This window comes from Aspergillus aculeatinus (genome assembly GCF_003184765.1).
Source record: "Aspergillus aculeatinus CBS 121060 unplaced genomic scaffold BO66scaffold_2, whole genome shotgun sequence".
Taxonomy (NCBI): domain Eukaryota; kingdom Fungi; phylum Ascomycota; class Eurotiomycetes; order Eurotiales; family Aspergillaceae; genus Aspergillus; species Aspergillus aculeatinus.
The window spans coordinates 765642-787875 of NW_020291471.1; the positions used below are offsets into that span (position 1 = coordinate 765642).

A 22234-nucleotide genomic window follows, 5' to 3' on the forward strand; every position below is an offset into this window, starting at 1 on the left:
AGGTTGAATGTGAAGCGGAGTGGTGTAGATCACTAAAAGAGATGCAGAGAGAATTATCCATAATCATAAAGTAGCCAGCTCGTATATTATCCTATAATGTATAGAAACAGTGGATTCGATCTAGATGGAAGGGCAGGCGAAGAACGCTGCTTTAATCTGGGCGGGGAGGAAAAGAGGCTGGGGTTTGAAGCGGCGGGCGGTGAGTGGAGCCTCCCGAGCATTTTCCCCCGCTTCTTTATTGGTCTCGATCCCGCCATTTGTCTGACGAATGGGGAAAAGCTTGAAGCTGTTCCGACCAAGTTCCCGCCGTCACTTTCATCACTCCGTATCTAGATCGAAGATGCCCCCGCGCGTAGTCGGAGCTAAAGTCGCAGCAGATGAGGGTGTGGTCTTCAATATCGATTCTCGCTGTCGCGGGGGGAGGTGAAAGGTCCGGGAATGGTCGGGACAGGGGCACGGTCTCCGTGCGGATCTGTCGGATGAGGTCGACCTGGGGCTGGAATGGGACCTCGGGGTAGAGGCTGACCATGAGGGTTGGTCTAGCTCTAATCGTATTGCGTGATGTGGCGGATGTCACTGTCTCCTTGCAGGTTCACGTGTCCGTCCGCTGGGATTGCGGGCTGGATGTCGAGGAGGCGCTGGAGGAGCTTGTCAAGCTGGATTCTTGTGCGCTGGTTGCGGACACGGAGTCGGTGGCCTGAGGGAGACGAGGAGGCTATTGTAAGGGTCGTGGGTGATGGTTAACGAGCTTTTGATGGATGTCAGAGAGAAACAGGAGGAAGAGGGCCAAAAGAAGGAAATGAAACATGTGAGATGTGAAATGACTGCCAGTGTTCTTGACCTCAACGGATCTACAATCCTGCCCTACGCAGTGGTAAAGCAAAGCAAGCAATTGTGTACCTGGGGTTGGCTATGCTTGCTACCATGGTCGGGTCATGTGGGGTCGAATACTTGCTATACTCGGTGCTATCATGGAGATTTTCCCAAAGGCGAACCCTAATTTAAGAAAATTATACCAATGTGATTCATCAAATGCATCTATCTATCAAAAAATTCAATTCCATCAAGAAAGTCCACAATTATGATCGATATACAACTTTCCTTCTCGTGCTTTCTCTCTGTCCACCGCCATCACTTTGTTACTACCTCTCTTGTAGATAAGTGGAAAACATACAGCGGTGCATTGGGGCGAGGATCAGATAGGACGTCAACTGCCTAGGGAGATCGCCCAAGGAATATGATCCGTCCGAGCAGCTTCGTATGCTTCACTTCTTTCTCACAGAACAGGCCAATGAGGGTTGTCGTTCGCGAACGGATCACCGACAGTGCCACTCCGCTTGAGATGGCTCGGTCCATACTCCAGGAACAAGACATATACTTCATCGGCATTCTTCGAGACAGGTGCCCGGCCAAGTCACATTGTCAGCGACATCATTGACCGTTCGTGGGTTCCAACTTGTAGGCGCAAGCCAGCATGGAATTTGGTATCGGAGAATGGCTTCACCAGGACTACCATTCCGGAGGTTTTTTGCATCCTGATTTGTCTTCACATGAGCCTCGAAGCTTGACCTTGCACTCTACCAGTGCTTTTGTGTCTGCTATAAGAGTATCCGCAAGGGCTCCGGCTCCGGCTGCTGTGAAGCGCCTTTTTCTGGCCGCCGACGGTAAGCCAAATGGTGCAGAACCGGTTGTGCCTTAGGTGACCACCATCTCTGCACATTGGGGCTCAGGTGCGTGATGATGTCGAGGAAAGTTGTCAAGCTGCAGTTGACGACGTGTTCGTCGGCTTTTTGCGAACTAAGCCTTTCCGATCCGAAAGCTTGAGAGTATTCGCTGGCACTGTAGGAAGAACAGGATGATGTGTAATATCTCAGAGAAATTTTCAAGAATTCCCAGATGCAGTAAGTATGTGGGAAGGAGAGTGTGTAGAAAGAAGGGAAAGAGGATATCTAAGAACTAACTAGACAGGAGCTTGCCCAGAGAAAAGGGCTTGACATTAACCGAAACATCTCTTGCTTGAATGTCTACGAAGCTATATTCACAAGGAGTTTGATTAATTTAGATACTAGGAGCTAGATAGACTTATAGTATATCTAAGTTAATAGGTACTTTAGTGAGGGAGGAACCTGACCGGAGAAGGGAGCTCTGCATTCACAGAAACGTCTTTTGCTGAAATATCCACGAGGTCCTATTCACAAGCGGTATACTTTAGCTACTTTTAATACTGGAGCCAGATGGACTTGCCAGTCAACTGACTACGGAACGTTGGTTTTGAATCTAGGGCTATGCATGCCGTAAGCACCGAAGACGTCGTTGAGGATAAGACTAGATCAGCCTGAAAGAGCCAAGGGAAACTAGAAGCAATCCAATTCGGGCATTGAAGCTTGATTTGAACTTTATATTAGGCCTGTCGAGAAGAACATAGCTCTGGGAAAGTATTCATACGAATCAGCGTGACTGCGCGCAAGGCAGAAGAACAGATAGATCTACGTGCACCGTCTATCCCAGGTCCTATTCATGCTGAATACAGGTGGCGCGAGATCCAACCAATCAATTATCGCTACCGTAGAGTACAGAGACAATTGACTCACCCTTTATTTGTAATGTGTCAAGGAGCTAAATCTAGCCACCTCAACACTCAACTCCTGTAGACTCTTCATATTAAAGTCGGCCTTGTCTAAGGTCATCCCCAAGTCCCTGGACACCCAGGTCCGAAATTCCATCTCGATGAGCGAGTCCACCCCGTTCTCCCGCACCGAGCGCGACGGGTCAATCTCGTCTTCGGCAATGCTCAGTATCGAGGACAGCTTTTTCTGGATTCCCACCAGCACCACCTCTATGGCAGCTTCCTCGTTCTGAGCGGTGGCTAGTAGAGTCTGCACATCATGTTGCTTGATCGAGCCTGTCGGCGGCCCGACTGAAGACACGTGATCCCGCAGATTCATGAACAATGGATGTTGCAGATGGGGCGGAATGGGGATACCACGTTGCTCGTACGCGGATCTAGTGGCTAACCCGCAAATGAGCTGACAGGTCGCCGGAGTTCGCTTCAACCGTGGGTCCAGTGCGTGTTCAATGATGGCCAACATCTGATCCTCGCGATGCACGGTAACAGCTCTGAAGCTGTGACGGAGAGACTCTCGATGTTCGGCATAGAACCCCACCGAGTCGACGGCGCCGAGGTCAATGCTCACGCCCGGGAGACCCTGAGACACACGTAGCCGGGCCAGTGCATCTTGAAAGGTGTTTCCGGCGTTGTAGTTTGCTTGACCGCGATTTCCAACCACGCCTGATATCGAAGAGAGCATAACGAAGAACTGAAGATTGTCAGATGAGAGAAGTTGGTGAAGATTCCAGGACCCCTGCACCTTGGCTTTGAGGGGCTCCTGCCATTGACGGTGGCTCATTTTCTCGAGCGCACTGTCCGCTAACGCCAGTGCGCAGATTATGCATCCCCGAATCGAAGCACCGTTTGGACCTTGGATATCTCGGAGAACGGTATGGGTTCTCTCGGCGTTCGAAATATCACAGCAGATCACCTGGACCCGGCAGCCCTTGGCCTCCAAGGTGGATACCGTGGCCTGCCCGGCGGTGTGCAGTTGAGGGGTCCGGCTGAGGAAGATTAAATGCCTCGCTCTTCGCATAACCATCCAATGGGCGATACTACAGCCGATTCCCCCCATTCCACCCGCCAAGATGTAGGCAGCATTCGGGTCAAGAGAATACGCCGCTGGGGGATCAGGAGCACAAGGAATCTCGTCAGTCTGCTGCGGAACGCAGACGATCTTGCCCATATTCTGGCCCGTCTGAAGAGATCGTAAGGCGGGTTGTATCTGCCCGTATGGCACGAACGTCACCGGCTCTGGTGGATGGATTTTTCCATCCTGCCACAGTTGCATGAGCTCATGTAAGAGGTTGCTCACAAGTCTGGGGCAATGCTTTGCCAGCTTAAGCGCATCTACTCCAACAAACATTTTGTTGTTGGAGAAGGGGCCCATGTCTAGCTTTCCACCAGCTCGGATATCCCGCTTGCCAACTTCGATAAAGCGCCCCAACGGCGCAAGACAGCCCCAGGACTCGTGCAGAGCCTCCCCAGACAGTGAGTTGAGGATAACATCCACCCCTTCTGGTGCCAGCTGACGGATCCCACTTACGAAAGCTAGGTCTCGGGTGAAGAAGATGTGGTCCGCCGGAATCCCGTACTTGCTAACCAGGACCGTCTTCTTCTCGACTGTTGACACAGTGGCGAAGATTTCAGCTCCAACCATCTGAGAGTACTGTATGGCCGCCTGTCCAACTCCACCTGCAGCCGCATGGATCAGAATTGACTCACCAGGCCCCAACTGGGCAACCTTCTTCAAGGCATACAGAACTGTGGTCCATATGACTGGCATACTAGCAGCCTCTTCAATGCGCAAGGCTGCTGGGACACGTACCACGAGGTCCTGCTCAATTCGTCCCAATGTTCGTAATGCACCAAAGTTGGACCCGTAGTCGAGATATGCCACTCGATCTCCAACCTGTAGCTGCCCGCTAACGGCTGACCCTACTCGGGTCACGATACCAGCAGCCTCAACACCAATGGTCACTTCCGGAAGCTCTCCCATCACTACGAGTAGGTCCCTGAAGTTCAACCCCACCGCACACACGCGGGTCTCAACTTCCGTTGGCCCCAGCGGACGTGACACATCTGTGTCTGACACCCAGTGTAAACTGTCAAGTGCTCCTGGCCGTCCAATCTGAAGCCTTACCGGCCGTTGCAACGAATTCCACCCTGTGGATTCAATTTCCGGGTCTTTCCACTGAGCGTTTATCGAATGCGTTGCCTCGTCGTTCTCGACGATCCGGGCTGTCTGAATCTGTGGCCCATGAAGTAGATACTCCGCGTTGTGATGGTAGCTCCCCGTGCAATTACCATGTAGATATTGATGCGAGAATATCCGCGCGACCCCGTTAACCACGTCTTCTGCCGAACTTTTTACAAAGTCGACCGCCACAGTGACTAAATTCAGATTGTCTGCAGCACGTTCTATTCGGACCGTGCGAATAAGACCAACCGCCAGAGTCTGTCTCGGGTCTTCACATCCGGTGACCCACTGAATGCGGTCGCAGGTGGTCAATAAGTGCTTAACGCGGTCGAAGTTGGCTTCATCCATGTCATACAATAGTAGGCAATGGAGCTCCAAAAGGGAAATGCAAACAACGTCCCGCAAAGATTTGCTATCTAGGGATTGGAGGCGCTCGATAGAACAATGCTCAGCCCCTATGCTCATGAGCCGAGCTTGCAGAGCTTGAGCAAGATTTTCGTCCTGATTCTCTGCGATTACAATCACAACCACACGATCACTGGCAGGTACTGGTACCAATGCCGTCGATACCATGAGATTGAGTTGCTTGAATTCAGGGTACTGAGAGCTGGGGATCTCGATATCCACACCTGAAAATCCCGACTGGGAAATCACTTTCTCCCACTTGTCGGCTGGAACGTAGGGACACCATTGCCGGAATAGTTCCGTTGCTGACCACCATCCAGCCAATGTGCTGAAAATGATATTGATATACGCGGTGTCCTGACGCGCACCCTCCAGAGTAATCATCCTGCCGCCAGGTTTCAGCAACGACCGAGCATGTTTCATAGTCTGGAGGATATCCGGCGTGGCATGAAGAACGTTGCTAGCAATAACCATGTCGTACGATTCTCGCGCAAATCCTTGTGTGAGAGGATCCACGCTAATATCCAATACTTTGTACCGGAGTATGTGTCCCCAGGCTGCGAAGCGAGACTTGGCCCTCTCAAAAAAGCTGGATGACAGATCGGTATAATCGTACTCCGCGACACAGTTATTGCGGAACTCCCTATGCTCTCCCACGGGGCACAAAAGCCGCAAGATTAGACTGGTGAGACTGCCGGTGCCAGCGCCAATTTCAAGGACCCTCATATCAGAGTAGGTATGATGAAACGTGGACATAAGCTGAGCGAAGCGAGTCGGGAAGGGGCCGGTCTCCATGACCGAGTCATAGTACTTGGTCATGAGGTCATCTTGTCCAAACATGAGGTACAGAGGATCGCATTTCTGTTTGAGAATTGATGCCACCTGCGTGCCTATGCGAAACAGAAGTTCCCCGGTGATGTCACGCGTAGCGACACGTACAAGTAGGGCCCTGCTCATCTCGTGGTTCTGTGAATACTTTTGCCACTCATCCGGGCTCACCTCGGGGAGCAACCCCTTAGCTGTGTCTTGAGCCAGTTTTCTCAGGTATGCATAACATCTGATATAGTGCTGTGGGGCCGTGGCTGGAAAGTGATACCCCTCCAACTCAGACAATGCGTTGCTAGCCAACAGTGCAGCCGCTAATTGCAGCTCAGTAAACCATACCCGCTCTGCGTCATATTCAGTTTGTTCCTCTTCCAGTGTGTTGATGGATGAAGTGGAGATAAAATTTGCATCGTTGCGCCACTGCATGGAACAACAAATTTGATTGTCAATTCGCCCGGCAGCCTGAGTCTGGAGAGGAGAGAAACGAACACCGCTGAAAGACAGGAGTCCACCGGTGTTTGAAGCACTCCACGCACGTGTATCAACAGTATAGGCGTCATGCGTAAAATAACATGCTTTTGCATAGCAACTGAGACTGCCTTGATGTTGGACTTTTGCTGATACCCAAACGCGTTTTATGAAGCTAGGGACAAGGCTGTTTCTGAAAGTGATAGTGCCGGTGAGATCGCAGATCGCAGCGAACCCCGCTTGCAAAGCATTGTCAAGTGTAGTCGGGTGTATGAGATGTGGACGAGCAAATCCCTTAGGCATAGCCGCTGCAACATCAGGAATGGTGATTCTTCCGGACATAACGCCCCCTTTGATTCCTCCCGTCTTCACAGACGAGAGATTTCGGAATGAGGGACCAAGCCGAAAGCCGACAGAGTCAAGATTGTCATAGACCCTATTAAACTCCATTGATGTCTGACAAGCAGATGCTTGGTCTTGAGTCTTAATCCAGGCTTTGCGGTCGATCGCAGCTTCGCGCCCATTGGTGACGGGGTTGGGAGAGAGAGCAACGTCTCCGGCGATAAACCCAGTGCAGTGCTCAGTCCATTCATCAAGATCAAAACTGTATGAGCTTACTGAGAACCGGTTCCAGACTGTTGAATTTGACAAATTCGACTCTTCCGCCGGGCACATGGAGAAACAAGTTTCAATGCCGTAGTTATCAACAGGAACAATCAGAATCGCCTTCAGATTCACATCTCGAATACGAAACCCGGCCTGAGTGGTCCCATCCCACACTTGTCGGATGGCCTCTATTGCCATCACGAGATATCCGGCACCAGGAAAGACGATCTTTCCCGAGATCTGACTTGGTCAAAGACTGAACGTTGGGTAATGATGGGTACCAGTATTGCTTACCATATGATCCCGTAACCACGGATTTTCGCTCACTCGCAGGTAGTGCTTCCAACTTTGGTGCAAGCAGTTCGAGTCCGGAATCGGAGCGCCAAGTAGCTCATGTCGCGGGAACTTCCTGAATCGTAGCGCTCGAGTTAAGCGGCTCTCATAGAGACTTTTCTCAGAGTGATTGAAGGGGTACGGAGGCAGGTCAACCGCCAATACAGGGCTCCCGGAACCCGATTGCAAGCAGCTGTTCACTTCAGACAAATTGACATTTGCACCCCCAGCGACAAGATGACCGACGGTGTTCAGTATTGTTCTTGTTGAGGAGTCCATGCGGTTAAGTATCATTCGATAGGAGATGGAACCCTCGTCAGCTAGAGTGTCTTTGATTGCGCTCTGAAGGGCACCATGAGGCCCAATCTCAATCAGATAGTCGACTGTGCCGTGGCCATCCTCAAAGCACATACGTCCCAATGCCCCAGCAAAGTCAACAGTGGAAACTAGGCTGTTGACCCAGTAAGTTTTGTCCAGTAGGGGTTTCAAAACCTCCTTGCCAGTGCTGCTCGAGAACATGCGAATGGTGTGATCCCCAGATGTCCTATAGTTATAGTCTGCCTCCCCGGACACATTGTCTAGGGCAGCCTCATACTCATCCGCAATGTCTTTCATGCGCGGAGAATGGTAGGCGTTTGGAGCTCTGAGACGACGCATGAAAACCGATTCTGTGCTCAATCTCTCCTCCAATGCCAACACCAGGTTCTCATCCCCTGAGACCGTGTTATTTCTGGGACTGTTGTAGCATGCGATAACAAGTTCCCCGGGTACCATGCGACGAATCTTCTCCACGTGTGCGAGTAGGGTAGCACTGTCAAGGCCAACGGCTAACATTGCTCCCTTTGGTCTACCCAGAATCTGCATAGGCAAGCGTCCACGATGGTAAGCAGCATCCCACGCCGCTTCCCGAGGGATCTTTCCTGCACAGTAGGCTGCTGCAATCTCACCAGATGAATGACCCACAACTCGATCAGGTTGAATGCCCCAGCTTGCTAGCAGATCCACCAATGCAACTTGTATTACAGTGTATGAAATGTGCGAAATCTCAGCGAGATTGATGTTTGGATACTCACTCGCGCCGCATATTGACTCTACGCGTGTTTCTCAGTTCAGTCATGATTCAGCACATGAAGACACATTGCGATCCTTACCTATCATTGGAGCTGGGCAACCTTTTCGTTGTAAATATGCTGATGCAGCCGCGAGTGACTGCTGGAATACAGGATACCGGAGCATTTGTTGAGGCATCCGAGGATCCTGCGTGCCCTGTCCGGTGAAAACGAACCCCACTCGACGTGGCTTCTGGCCATATTGAGACTGTGAGAGGCCTCGTCCAGTCGCGAGCTGCATCCTCAAATCTTCGCATGATGTAGCTAGTATATAACTATTCCAGCGAAGTCGAGAACGCCGCTCAGAAAGCGTGTACGCGATGTCCAACAATGAACTATCGCTGACTTCTTGCCTGGCTTCCAGATAGGACAATAGTTGTTCAGCAGCACGACGAGGGGCACCTTCATCAAAGCCAGAAAATAGGAGCAATTTGACGGTCAGATCGTTTTCCCGCTGGCTTTTTGTGTCTAAACGGCTTGGTGGCCCATCTTCGCCCCTCTTCTGCTCAAGCCCATTGGAAGGAGAAACGACTAACCGGGTGTTATGGCGCCCCACCAAACCTTTTCGCTTGAGGTAACTGTGAGCATCCTCCATTATACAGTGGCCATTCGTGCCGCTAATACCGAAACAGTTGACAGAAGCCCGTCGTGGCCCAGTTCTCGGCCATGGTGTGACTTTGAGTGGAAAGCGGATATTCCACTCGTCGTTATTTATTCGGGGATTCACTTTCTCGAAGTTGACATTCGGGGGAATGAGACCAGCTTCCAGAACCAAGACAGCTTTTATGATACCCGCAAGCCCAGAGCTACCCTCCAAGTGACCAATATTGGACTTCACAGCGCCGACATAGAGAGGTTGGTCTCGCTTGGCACTTTGAAAAGCCTTCGCCAGAGACTCAACCTCAATTGGATCCCCAACAGGCGTACCTGCCCCGTGCGCCTCAACGAAAGAAGTTTCCCTGGGGTCTAGACCACAGGAGCGGTATGCATTCTGAATCAGAAGCACCTGGGCGTCTCCACTAGGGCGAGTGAGACCTGGGGTTCGGCCATCATGATCCAGGGCTGTGGAGAGAACCACGGCGCGAATGGTATCACCATCGCCAAGTGCCTTTTCCAGATCCTTCAGGATGACGGTTCCTACGCCTTCGCCCCGAGAGTATCCATTAGCTCGATGGTCGAATGTAAAACACCTCCCTTCCGCACTGAAGAATCCCGAGTATCCCATGCTAAGGATATGATGGAATGAGCTGCACACATTTGCCCCGCTGACAATTGCCTAAACATATGAGGTTTTGGATGAGCTCAGCATTTGAGTCGTGAGCGTCGAGACTACCTACCATATCACTTTCTCCGGCGTGTAGACTTTGGGCAGCCAAGTGGAAAGCAACCATCGAGCTGGAGCACGCAGTCTCTATGGTCAGGCTGGGGCCCTTGAAGTCATAGAACCAGCTAACTCGACCTGAAATCATGGAGCTCTCAGCCCCTGTGGGCTGATGTTTTAAGGCTATGTCTGGATCGGTGCTCAGTCGATCACGATGATCATGGTTAAAGCCAGCCGCAAAGACAGAAGTGTTGGACGATACGAACTTGCTCATCGGGAGCCCGGCTAGAATTCAGTTAGGAAGAATCTAGCTCAATAGTGAAATGCCGCACTCTACACGCACCATTCTCAAGGGCGTGATAGACATTTTCCATAACGAGCCGTTGCTGGGGATCAAGACTTTCAGCCTCGGTCTTGCTGATCGAGAAGAAGGCAGCATCGAAGGCATTGGGATTCTCAGAGAGAAACTGTGCCTGTCGAGTGTGGGTCTATTCGGTTCCAGAATTAGATGAACGCCATCAAGACTGGCATTAAAGATCTATAAGCGTGCCCACCGTTCCAGCATGTTCGGGATCCGGGTGATAAAATCCCTCGTGGTTCAGTCTGTCTTTTGGATAGCTCGTCGTTGCCTCTCGAGCTTCCAAAAGAAAGTCCCAGAATCGGTTGACATCTGTCGCTCCTTGAGCGTATTTGGCTGCCAAACCAATGATTGCGAGGGATTTCGACTGCTTGGCCGACGGTGTCTCCATATTCGGGCGTGTTGTGGGGTGCTAATCACTGTGTAGATTCAGGAGGATTACTAAATAAGAGCGATTCATGTGCCGGATATCGATTTACGAAGCGAGAAGATCGAAGCAGGACGACTGGAGGTTTCCATAGCCAATGACCTGGTGTTCCCGGAGTGTAAGATAGGTCCGGGCCGGTGCGCTACTTGACTCAGGTCAGCACAATGCGGTCACACAACGTTTGGCATGATTGTATCGGGACAACTTGATGGCATGTATGCTTCCCCTTCGCATAATTCTCTCGTGGGCGAAACTTTAGCCTCCATCATGAGCAGTGAGCTCTGTCGTGTAGGTGGTATGCCTTCTTTCTTCTCTCATTTGAGAGTCTTGATGAAACTATTCGTAGAACGTAGTAACGATTCGTCGAGGCTGATGAATGCTTGTTAAGAGTATATCACGCATGCAAGTCCTCCCCTTGTTGCCCGTGCTTCAACGTGAGTTATTTCAACAGCCGAGATACAGAAGTTCAAAAGAGACTTAAGAAACCAGGAATTAGAGAGGGAACGGGTGTTCAGATGATAGATAGAGGAAAGGGTGGTTGGGATAACGAGGGAAATGGAGCGGGAGAGGTTGAAGACGAAGACGAAGTGTCTAAAGGGTTCAAGTGAGAACGAGAGTCAGCTCCTTCCCTGGAGCAATCGTGGCCTCAGGCTGCAACGTCCCCAAGTACATACTGTGCCTACACTCCTGAATTTGTACTGTATACCAAAAATAAAATGGACAAGTTGACACATTTCACAGATGCCGAATTTAATCCCAACTCTTGAGATATAAGAATCCTTCTACAGCTAGTGAAATCCGCCTGTCATTCCATTTATCTCAAATTTACTCGCCAATGCTCAAGATCATTCGATTTGTCCAGTTAAAAAAAAGGGATAAAGAACTTCATATACAAACTTGAATCGTAGATAAATACATATACATCATGAATCACGAAACGCCTAGTGCCAGGGCTTGGGTATGCAGAAATCTATGTGCAGTAATCATAATCCAGGGAAGCACATTAACCAGAGCCAGCTCGTCTAGGGCTGACGCTGAGCTTCTCAGGCCAAGAGCTTGAGCCTAAGGCTCCTCCACCGGAAGCTTTGCATTTGCAGCATTCTGCTCCTCGGCAATCACATCGGCGGGGATCTGGTCGGGCGTTGTGTTGACTAGCATGATCATGGGTAGTAAGGCAGCGCCCAGGAGGCCGAACGTCACGCAGCTGGAAGAAATCAGTTATCGCCTGAGCCATTGAGAGAAGATGGACCATAGGACTGAGGAAAAGGAATTATACGTACAAGCCAACAAGTGGACTACTCGACGTCTGAGTGTTCATGCCATAGGCGATGGCTTGGCCAATAGCCTCAATACACCGGAATGCTGCGCCGTTGCGGACGTTTTCTAGAAGCTCGTCAGTAAACATGACCTAAGTCTGAAAGAGTGTAGCAGGTGAAGTTACCTTGCGCATCCGTTGCAAAGGATGAGAGCAACCAGTACATGTACGACTGGGACAGGGGGCCCGTCGTCTGTACGAAGAAGTAGGGCAGGAAGGACGTGGCGTACAGGCCATCGTTCCAGTCGATGTTACCGGGGTCGTGACGGTCGAATTTCACCTGCATGATGATGGACCAGATGTACACGCCGATGTTGAGGATGACGACGGTGTAGAGACCGATCTGGGCGCGGCGGCGCTGGCTCATGCCCTTCATGTCGAGGATGAATCCGAGACCAAAGCAGCCAATACTAGATTACGGTTAGGGTTTGGATGATGTGACGAGATTTTAACGGTCTGAAAGACCTACATGCAGAAGAAAGGCGAAATCAGGGAGGAGAGGGCGCGGGCGCGGACGGAAAAGTAGTCGGCCAGATAGGTGCTCCAAGATCCTCTATTATCACAGTCAAATTCTGGTCGGTTGGTTCATCTGGAGTGGTTAAGATTGTTGCTTACGAGTAAAAGAACGACCACAAAGCCCAGAGGGCGGAAAGCATGATGAGCTTGGAGGTAATGGTCTTCGCAATGCGTCGAAGTTCCATTCGACTGGAGAGTGTCTCTGCTGTCACAATTCTAGTGCCATCGGAGCGGACAACATGTTCGAAGGGAATGATCAATAGAGCGAATGGTAGGCTTCGAGCTTGTGTTAGCTTCATCTTTGCAAGTAGATTAGAGTGGCCGAGAACTCACGCAATGCACTCAATGATCACAAATGCAATGAAAGTGTCAGGGGTCACTCCACCATCCGCTCCATCCTTACTATTCTTCGCCAAGCTGTGCAGAGAACCTCCAGTCAGGACTCAATCACCAATAAATTGAGAATGTGGGTAAGAACTCACTTGATCGCCCCTCCGACCAACTGTCCCAAATTCCGTGACACAATCCACAACGCTAGATACTTTCCTCGGGCACCAGACGGCGCCAGAGTCATGATGGCGCCAGCCTCGGCGACATACCAGCAAGCAGTGCCAATGCCGCCGATAGCACCACTTAGGATGAGATACCATTGGTTTCCAAACTTGCTATTGCAGTAGTATGCTGAGCCCTGGATGGGAAATGACAAGGAACCGATGACAAGGGCCCATTTGACGCCGATTTTGTTGACAATGGGACCGCCCAGGAAGCAGACTGCGAGGTTGCGGATTTTTTCGTTAGTGTACTCGACATTCCTTGATGGGGGGGGGGGGGGGGGAGGGAGTGTATCTTGAGAGGAGGAACATACCGACTGCAAGCATGGCATATCTGATTGCGTTGGAGATATTAGATACCTGGGGACTTGCAAGACCACCGCCACCCAGGCCTGTGAGGAATTAGCGGCGCATGCTATAACAGAGCAGGATGTCATTGAGGAGCTCTAACCAGTGATTGCGTCCGACATAGCAGGTCCACAGAACGCTTGCACGCTCAGTAGAATCATCTGCGTCAAACTGTGGCACCAGACTCGCTTCCACCATGGGAGAAGGGGCTCGCTGGTCCCTTCTACGGCAGTAGAAGGAGGGTCCTCATGGGTATGTGGAACAACAGCTTTTGAGTCGGTCATTGTGATCAAGTAATTGTACGACTCCTACCGCCTGTATGGTATCGCTCAGAAGAAAGGGGAACTTGAAAGGAAAGAAGCCCCAGAAACCCGAGGCATGGAGGGCAATTTAAGGTCCTGTTGGTAGGACATGTCGGCTGTACGAGATAGCATATTCGCCTCTTACCGTGTCGTGAGACCCGACAAGAGATTAGGCTTATCGTGGGAACCTCTCGCCGGCGAGATAGCGACAGTGGGTCGCCTTCCCCGTGGGGTGAGTCTTGAGCATGGGAAGGTCCACGCGCAGAAGAAGAGTCTAGCAGTCTAGCAGTCTAGCTCCCTGCTTGGCTCCTCAATAGCGATTGGTGGCTCTATCGTGATAAGTTGGAGCAGTTGGAGGTTCTTGGCAAGACTTATCGCTTATCGTGCCTCATCACTGATAAAGAGCGGGGATTCCCTCCATCTGGCCGGCCAGGGGGGTCGGAAGGTCCACGCGATGGCATCAAGAAAGATAAAGTGATTATGATATGCTGTACATGCACCGGTTTAATCTAGGAGCCGGGAGTTTTGTTGATGTAATTAACTTTATGTCAACCTTGATTGTCGGGTTGGGTCACGGGTCATATCTAAGTGCCTGATGTGGTTGTTGCCTCGTTGCCTGGCTTGGAAGGCACGCCACTAACACTCTATGGGGCTCGAAATATGACTCTTCAACGAAGAGCTACTAAAACCAGGTGAACACCACCTCTGGTGAGAACCATAGTTGAGATAGCCCGGGATCGTGCTTGAGTAGCCTCTCCCGAGGCCATCATCCCCAGCTGTTCCACGCCACGAAATAATGCACTTTCCGGGCTTCAAGACTTAGCTGGCTCCGATGCATAGAGATTCGCGTCACTTTTGCCCTGATACTGATTCTGAGCTTGATTGAGTCGCGTAACCCAACGTGGTATCATGCCCCGCGCAGAGATATCCGAAAACCATTGCCCCCCCCCTAGGGACCGGGAATGGAAAATATTGGTTCGGCCATTGCCGAGGGGCATCGCGCTGTAATATTCACATCGGTTCCATCATGTTATGTACAAAGCTTGCCTGTCTGACGCTGTCTGCGCCGTGCTCTTTGGCCGGAGTATATGGCCTATAATGGAGCACATCGACGCCTCCCATGACACCACCATGGCAAAGATGTGTATCTGTCTGACGAGCATGGTGCCCATGGGTAGCACTGCTAGACTCATCTACTTAGTCTACATTGATGTGTGCTTGTTATATGACCGAGCTTTCCAGCAACAAACGGAATGTTCGAAGGTCACATTGAGGTATCAACCCGACGCGCGAATGAAACAGCCTGTCACATATGCCACATCGATCTGGTGTCTTTGGTTCTTCCTAACTTTGAAGTATACAGAGCCACGGAGATACCGTGCTCAGAACAGCCTGGACACGGCATGCCTGAAACGTCGATGTATGCAAATAATTCGTACTGAAGTGCCCACGGATCTACTTTCCTATCAGACGATACAATAACATGTCAGCGCAGTCACTGGTGTAGAGATTTAGCTTGATATAAGAGGGTGTCTTTCAATCAGGAAAGAATTAATGCCCCAGTCTTCTCCTTCTAACTATATCCAAAGGAAACCATACCTACAAGCCGCGATTCGATTGATTTTCAACTTCCCAACTCTTCATCCCCAACGCAAAACTCCCTTCAAAACCGCTATCAAGTATAAATTAAGCATACAATTCCCAACCCTCCTTATTCCAAGACAACAAGTTGATCGAAACCGCGACAACATCTTACGAGGAAATGCCCTAAACGATGCCACACATGAGACCAGAGCGGGTCGAGGATTGTATCGAGCAGCAAGCGTCGCTGAAGAGGGACCATCAGGAACTGTCCAACGCCGCCGATAGGGTCTTCTGCTTTGGCCACTGGAGTGAAGAGCTCAGTGATCCGAAGTGCCTCGAATCCGAGGACAATGAGACCGATTCATCCGTGACGGTGGGAGTTTATATCAAGGTCCGAGTCTGTGTTACAGTCGTACAACATTTGACCCTCCGCGACGAGGTCAGTGCTACCACATGCACCTACACTATACCTGCGGACGACACGAGAACACGGGTTCAGGTCCGGCAATGGCTCCAAAAGGTCGTCCTGGAGACGGCAGCTTTGCGAGGTAAATGTAGTGCCCTGAGGCTCTTTGAGTCCAGACTTCTTGATGGCCCCCAGGAGCTATGAGCTTGGAGAAGAGAATGGAGGTATGTCGATCTCCTGCCAGTATGTCTTCGTTTCTACCCACGTGGTTGCCAGTGCTGTTCATGGCCCTGGCGATGTCTTTGTAGGCTGGAAAGAATATTTCAACCAATTGGGAGTTGAACTGATAGCTATTGCTTTAGTAGCTTTAAAGTGTACCGCCATTTGTCTCGACGATTGTGGCTCGACATGCCGCCCTCAACGGTGGTTTGTTTTTTAGGTTATCTCCCCTCGCTTCTTCAATAAGGCACAATTACACATTATACAACAATGGATACATTCTTTACTGGGATATTGCATGGAGGACGGGCATTCATTAGAAGGGTTCTATCTTTAATCACTACTCCGGTTTCTCTAGCCTTAATTGAGGTAGTTAGCAAGATATGCTATTTCTGTTAGTCGGTCGTTAGGCCAACTCACAATCAACTGTGTTCTATTGCTAAAGTTGTGTTTGCAAAAGGCGTAGAAAGATGTGTAAAGTTGTAGCGTAATATGGTCTTTCACCAGTATTATTACTATCACAGTATCATGAGCTCCTTGGACCCTGCATTTTCCATGAGAGGGAATTCGTCGTCGACGAGGAGACTATTCCGTCGTCTGGAAGAGATACAAATTTCCTCCGTCTCAGTCCGAAGTGTCGGAATAAGGCTACCGCAAACTCAGCAGCATCTGTTCCGGATTTTCAACCAGCTCCCGCACTCTGTTAGCCATACGCGCCATAGTCGCGCCATCCACCACTCGATGATCGGCACTCCAGCTGAAATTAACGAGTTCGCCTTTCGTGACCTGGCCAGCGTCGTCAAAGACAGGCAGAGTCCTAACTTTTCCAATGCCCATAATCGCCACTTCAGTGGGGACTAGCACTGGTGCAACATAAGTGCCTCCGATATTCCCGATGTTAGAGACGGTGATAGTACCGCCGTTGAGATCCGCCGGCGTGATCTTACCCTCCCTGCCCAAGGCACTGAGTCGAGTTATCTCCGATGCAACATCCAAGATAGAGCGATTGGCAACATCTTTGATGTTGGGTACAATCAGCCCTTGAGGAGTGTCCATTGCAATGCCGATATTATGCTTTGAGCGCATGATAAGCTGTGGCTTATCTGGATTGGTTGCGTCAACCCTTGCGTTGAGTAGGGGATACTCGTTGAGAGCAAGAGACACAGCCTTCACAACAAACGACAGAAAGGTGACCTTCCGTGGGTCCTTTGTATCGGCGGCGAGTTTCCTTCGCATGGAATTGACAGCGTTAATGTTGAGCTCATCGGCGAACAGTAGATGAGGGATTGTGAGAGAACGGGTCATTGTCTTGAACATCTGCGACTGGATGGGCGTTAACTTGACTGCCGTCTCGGCTTGTGGCTCCTCAACCGCTGCAGGCTTTGTGGCGACTCCGGAGTCTCGCCTCATAGCGAACCGCTGTACATCCTCCTTCATTACCCGGCCATCCTTTCCAGTACCTTGTACATCTTCGATGTTGACATTCAGTGTCTTCAGCAGCCCTCGGACTGCGGGGGTGGCGAGCGTGGCATAGGGTGATTTTGATGTGCCAAGATCGACTTGTGATTGTGTGGGCTGAGGAGCTTGCTTAAGTTGTGGTTGCGTGGGTTGTGAGATTATTGGCTCCGGAGCTATTGTGATAGGTTCGGAGATGGGTTTAGGCGGGGGAGTCTCGTCGGGGTATTTCCCATCGTCAACCTCGATATCACAGAGAGCCTGTGCAGAATGACTTAGTACTCAAATCTGTAAGCGTCCGTCTGCAGCATACCTTTCCTGTGGGAACGGTGTCATCGGCCTGAAAATGGAGCTTCTTGACCACGCCTTCGTATCTTGACGTGATCTGCAAAAATCAGAATGAGGCCAAGATAAGGGTCGTTAATTCGATCAACTCACATCGTCAACTGCCTTATCAGATTGGTATTGACAGAGTGGCTTCCATTCCTCGATACGCGCCCCTTCCTCGACGTACCATTGGATGATCTGGACCTCCGTTATCCCTGCGGAGAAGTTGGTAAACAATCGATTCGAGCTGGGTTGCACAACCACGTCTCAAAGGCTTCGAGTGAGATGATAAGGGAGCATACCCTCGCCGACGTCCTTCAATACTTGGGACTTCACTCCCCACAAGGGCGCAGCTCTTTGAAATTGCCGGCGAGGAATGGTAAGTGTTTTGGTCGGAAGGGCCTTCGACCGTTGACCAGAGCGAAGAGCCCAGGAAAAGCTTCCACTGCACCGTAGAACGTTCATGATAATGATCTGAAGTCAGTCCTCACACTGAAAGGAAGAAGATGGTTCACAGGGAAAGAAACCCAGGCAGCTTCCCCGCCGCATGATGGGTGTTGGGGGAGTAAGTAAACGCGGAGACTTCGCCGACGATAACCGACGCTCGGCGTCATTGCACGTGACCCTTCTCCGCATCTCCGCATTATCTCCGGGCCGTGCGTTTTTCCGCTGGAGCATGCATAATTGAGGGAGTGATCGAGATAGACCAACCGGTAAAATGCCATTGAAGAAATACCATTTCGCAGGATAGACTTATACCTGGTCTTATAAGAGAATCGGTCCGGTACATGACATACGCGTGCGTCAATCAGTGACATTGTCATATTTCACCCGCCGGATCGTTCTTACTCACTTCCTTCCCTCATTACCTCTCCAGCCGATTAACCTGCCCAGCTTCATGCCAATAACATCGCCTAGCCAAACCGATACGTGACAAATGTTCATCGTGAATCTACTCACATGAAACGACGGGACACGTCCAAAATCATTCATAATCATATGAACCTCATCATCCAAGACGAGTGCGAGTCCATGGACCCATGTTTCCCCACTACGGTCCGTGCTTAATATATCAGTGGAGCACGATTGTGAACCAGACTTCCGCATTTCTTTGTCGATCATTATCATGGCAACACCTCACTTGTAAAAGATCTGATTTCCCGGGGGTGACCAAACATCGACCGAATGTTTGATAATGGACTGCTGACCCTTGGCATGCCTGAAGTTTCCGGGTGTGGTGGATCGAGTCTTGCCTTCCATTGGCGCCGAGCCCATAAGTTGCTGCTGAAGTTCAGCTGGGGATCTCCTTCAGCGCTAGCCACTGCCAATGATAAGCTGCGCCCCAATCGTTATTCTGAAAGGCTGATGCCTACCGACAGATTATTTCTTTGACTCGTGCGCAGCTTCAGCCCTATCCGAAAGTTTCTTGACCTAGGTCCTAGATGCAGAAAAATTTTCCCTTTGTGTCCTAGGTCTTTCGTCTCATCTACATCGATTGAGAACAGCCTATCCTTCATCCCGATCGAATTCTCATGCACGAGTGAACACTACAAGATGGTTGCCGAACATCTCACCATCCGCAACGTCACATCAACACCAATCCGGCTCAAGCGCATCGAGCGGTTCCGCGCGCCGGAGCGGTCGTTGGAAGGGGTGCAAACTTTCGCTAGGAACTTCACCCGCGTGCTCACCAACGTGACTCGCGCCACCACACCTGTCGCCGCCATCCACGACGACACCACGCCATTCACCCACAATGAAGCCGACTTCGAGATCGCGCCCTTCCAGACCGTCCACACCGAGATCCGCGCGTTCCTGGATTCGAAGAAGGAACGCCTGCGCTGGATCTTCGAGGTTGAGGGCGAGGAGCACCAGCTCCAGACCCCGGTGCCGACCACCGAGTCCGCCACCATGAAGGCGATGAGCGACGACCCCAAGTTCCGGCTCACGGGCGTCTTCATAACCCCGGAGTCGCATCTGACCATCTTCTCGTCCGCTCACCTCGAAGCCTGGATGCGGGAGCTCGACGGCGACGTGCTGCTCTCCTCGCTCTCCATCCCGGGCACGCACAACTCGCCGACCTGCCATGTCGCGGCGCCCTCGGTGCGCTGCCAAGCGGTCAGTCCGCGCGAGCAGCTGCGCAACGGGGTGCGGTTCTTCGACATCCGCGTCCAACCGCAGTACCCGGACGATGCGGACCGCGACGAGCTGATCCTCGTGCACAGCGTGTTCCCCATTTCCCTTACTGGTAGCAAGTACTTCCGGGACCTGATGCGCGAGGTCGAGGAGTTCCTGTCGGAAAACCCGTCGGAGGCGGTGATTATCTCGCTGAAGCGCGAGGGACCGGGCACCCACACCGACGAACAGCTCAGCCGCATCCTCAGCGACCACTACACCTCCGCAGAAGGCAGCCGGTGGTACACGGAGCCCAAGATTCCGACCCTGGGCGAGGCCCGCGGCAAGGTCGTGCTGCTGCGCCGCTTCAACATCCAGGACAGCCTCAAGGAGCTCCATGACGGCCACGGCTGGGGCATCGACGCCAGCGGCTGGGCCGACAACTGCGCCGACGCCACCTGCCCCAGCGGCCAGCTGTGCATCCAGGACTTCTACGAGGTCCTCCTCACCCAGAACATCGACCAGAAGATCCAGTACGTCCGCGACCAGTGCCAGCGCGCCGGCGGTACGGTGTATCCGTTCGGCGTGTTGCCGGATTCGTCGGCCACCCGCGACCATCCCTTCTATATCAATTTCCTCAGCGCCAGCAATTTTTGGAAGGTCGGCACGTGGCCGGAGAAGATTGCGGCCAAGGTGAATCCGGCTACGGTCGATTACCTGTGTAGACGGCATGGAAGCGGGGAGGATGGGGATTGGTCTACGGGCATCCTGGTCACCGACTGGGTGGGCTTGGATGGGGACTGGGATCTGGTGCGGTGTATTGTAGGGATGAATGCCCGGGTGAGGGAGAGGCGGCTGGCGCAGGTGGATGATTGGTAGGATGGGCGGGGATCTCCCTGAAGTAGCATGATTATTACACCCATCTGATAGTGGACGTTTACTTAGATACCATTTACTCCTATTCCGAAAGCTTCAAGCAGGCAATGCCAACGTTCATGCAGTAAAACGAAGTCCAAAAAAAAGGTCATTGTATCCTAGAGCAGTAGACTCCGATCTCTAATCGATCTCATATGCTAAAATGGGTTGAGAACAAACACAAACAAAAAAGGTTACACATGGGTGTTATTATACACAGAAAAAAGAAAGGGAAATCCCCCACCGAAAAAGCCACATTGTATTCACCGCCGCGTTCAGGCGGACTCATCCTTCTTCTCCTCGGGACCCTTCTGCTCCTCCTCCAGGACGCTCCGACGGCTCTCCAGCGTGAAGTACAAGCTCTTACCCGCGCCCTCGAGGGTGTTGGTGATGCTGGAGCCGATGCTCTGGAGCGCCGTGACCAGCTGTGACCGCAGACCGTCCATACCGCCCTCGATGCTGCTGACCCACTTGGACTGCTCGACGTCCATGACCTGGCCGTCCATGCGGGCGGCGATGAGCGACAGCTTGCTCAGGCCGTTCTGCACGGGGATCTCGTGCCAGCCCGGGTTGGCCTTGCGGGTCGGGGCGGGCAGGCCGACGACCTTGGGGGCCAGGACGGTGAGGGCGGCCTTCAGGTGCTCCGGCGAGACCTGGGGGATGGTGAGGACGGCGGTGGGGCCGACCAGGAGCGGCGCCATCTCGTGCTGGCCCTTGTGGTCGAGGACGGCGTCGTGGGCGGCGCGCGACAGGTCGTGCGTGAACAGGCTCGGGTCCAGCGGGATCTCGGCGGAGGTCTGCGTGACGGGGTCGACGGCGTCCGGCGTGGCCGCCGCCGCCGTGGTGCTGGGCCGGAAGTACTCGACGATGCGCAGCGCCACCTCGAAGATCCGGGTCTGCACTATCTGCACCTTGATGTGCGGCGCCAGCGCGGGCGCGGCGCGGCCCTCCGACGCGATCTTCTCGTCCACCTTGCGCATGGCGTGGCTCAGCTCCCGCCGGATCGCCGTCCACTCCACCGACTGCAGGTTGTCGTGCTGCAGGAACACCATCAGCGGCGCCGTGCGGATCATCGAGGTATACTGGCGCAGGAGCTGCGAGCGGCGGTACTCCGGCCGGCGGTATGACGGGGGCTGCGAGGAGGGATAGTGGGCGATCGGAACGTGCGAGCGGGTCATCTGCTCGTGGGAAGCGGCCGGGGTCGTCGCCGTGCTGGCGTATCGGGCTGCAATGGCCATCTCATACTGGCAGAGTCTTTGGCGTCGGGCTGGCTGGGCGAGCCGGCCGCTGGAGACACGCATCCGGGGAGGCATTGTAATGGTGGGAGGGAGTTGACGGAGGGCGTGAAGAAAGAAAAAGCAGTGACGGACACGGTAGGGGAAGTAGGTCCAAGGGACAAATAACTATCTCCAAGTCCGGTGGAATTGATAACGCCGGCGACAATCACAATGTCTGGGGCAGGAGCGCGGACTGGCGAAAATATGGCACGAAATCTTGTTGTCCCGATGCGGTTAGACGGGA

General features: G+C 52.2%; 5 protein-coding genes across 5 annotated transcripts; 1 reads left to right on the top strand and 4 right to left on the bottom strand.

Moving 5' to 3' along the window:
• Positions 1 to 2594: 2594 nt before the first annotated feature.
• Positions 2595 to 10624, bottom strand: BO66DRAFT_312101 (type I polyketide synthase; the record flags this gene model as incomplete). Its single annotated transcript, XM_025643347.1, has 7 exons — positions 2595 to 6500; positions 6585 to 7352; positions 7407 to 8536; positions 8597 to 9830; positions 9892 to 10160; positions 10219 to 10363; positions 10430 to 10624. 7 exons carry the CDS (start codon positions 10622 to 10624, stop codon positions 2595 to 2597), a joined length of 7647 nt encoding a protein of 2548 aa, XP_025508783.1.
• Positions 10625 to 11722: 1098 nt separating this feature from the next.
• Positions 11723 to 13674, bottom strand: BO66DRAFT_434068 (MFS general substrate transporter; the record flags this gene model as incomplete). The annotated part of the gene is made up of 9 exons (XM_025650749.1): positions 11723 to 11864; positions 11941 to 12043; positions 12102 to 12385; positions 12445 to 12528; positions 12591 to 12767; positions 12825 to 12908; positions 12974 to 13262; positions 13357 to 13434; positions 13494 to 13674. 9 exons carry the CDS (start codon positions 13672 to 13674, stop codon positions 11723 to 11725), a joined length of 1422 nt encoding a protein of 473 aa, XP_025508784.1.
• Positions 13675 to 16420: 2746 nt separating this feature from the next.
• On the bottom strand, positions 16421 to 18222 carry BO66DRAFT_339798 (putative 2-oxo acid dehydrogenases acyltransferase). The gene is made up of 4 exons (XM_025644386.1): positions 17986 to 18222; positions 17795 to 17898; positions 17670 to 17741; positions 16421 to 17617 (listed from the first exon to the last, which is right to left on the bottom strand). The coding sequence occupies exons 1-4, from the start codon at positions 18146 to 18148 to the stop codon at positions 16550 to 16552; spliced, it is 1407 nt and encodes a 468-aa protein (XP_025508785.1). The 5' UTR covers positions 18149 to 18222; the 3' UTR covers positions 16421 to 16549.
• Positions 18223 to 19005: 783 nt separating this feature from the next.
• BO66DRAFT_387776 (phosphatidylinositol-specific phospholipase C) lies at positions 19006 to 20766 on the top strand. Its single transcript, XM_025646383.1, has one exon. The coding sequence runs from the start codon at positions 19238 to 19240 to the stop codon at positions 20675 to 20677; it is 1440 nt and encodes a 479-aa protein (XP_025508786.1). The 5' UTR covers positions 19006 to 19237; the 3' UTR covers positions 20678 to 20766.
• A 55-nt stretch (positions 20767 to 20821) lies between these two features.
• Positions 20822 to 22168, bottom strand: BO66DRAFT_387777 (mitochondrial 54S ribosomal protein uL10m). Its single transcript, XM_025646384.1, has one exon. It carries the CDS (start codon positions 22024 to 22026, stop codon positions 20989 to 20991), a length of 1038 nt encoding a protein of 345 aa, XP_025508787.1. The 5' UTR covers positions 22027 to 22168; the 3' UTR covers positions 20822 to 20988.
• Between the last annotated feature and the right edge of the window lie 66 nt (positions 22169 to 22234).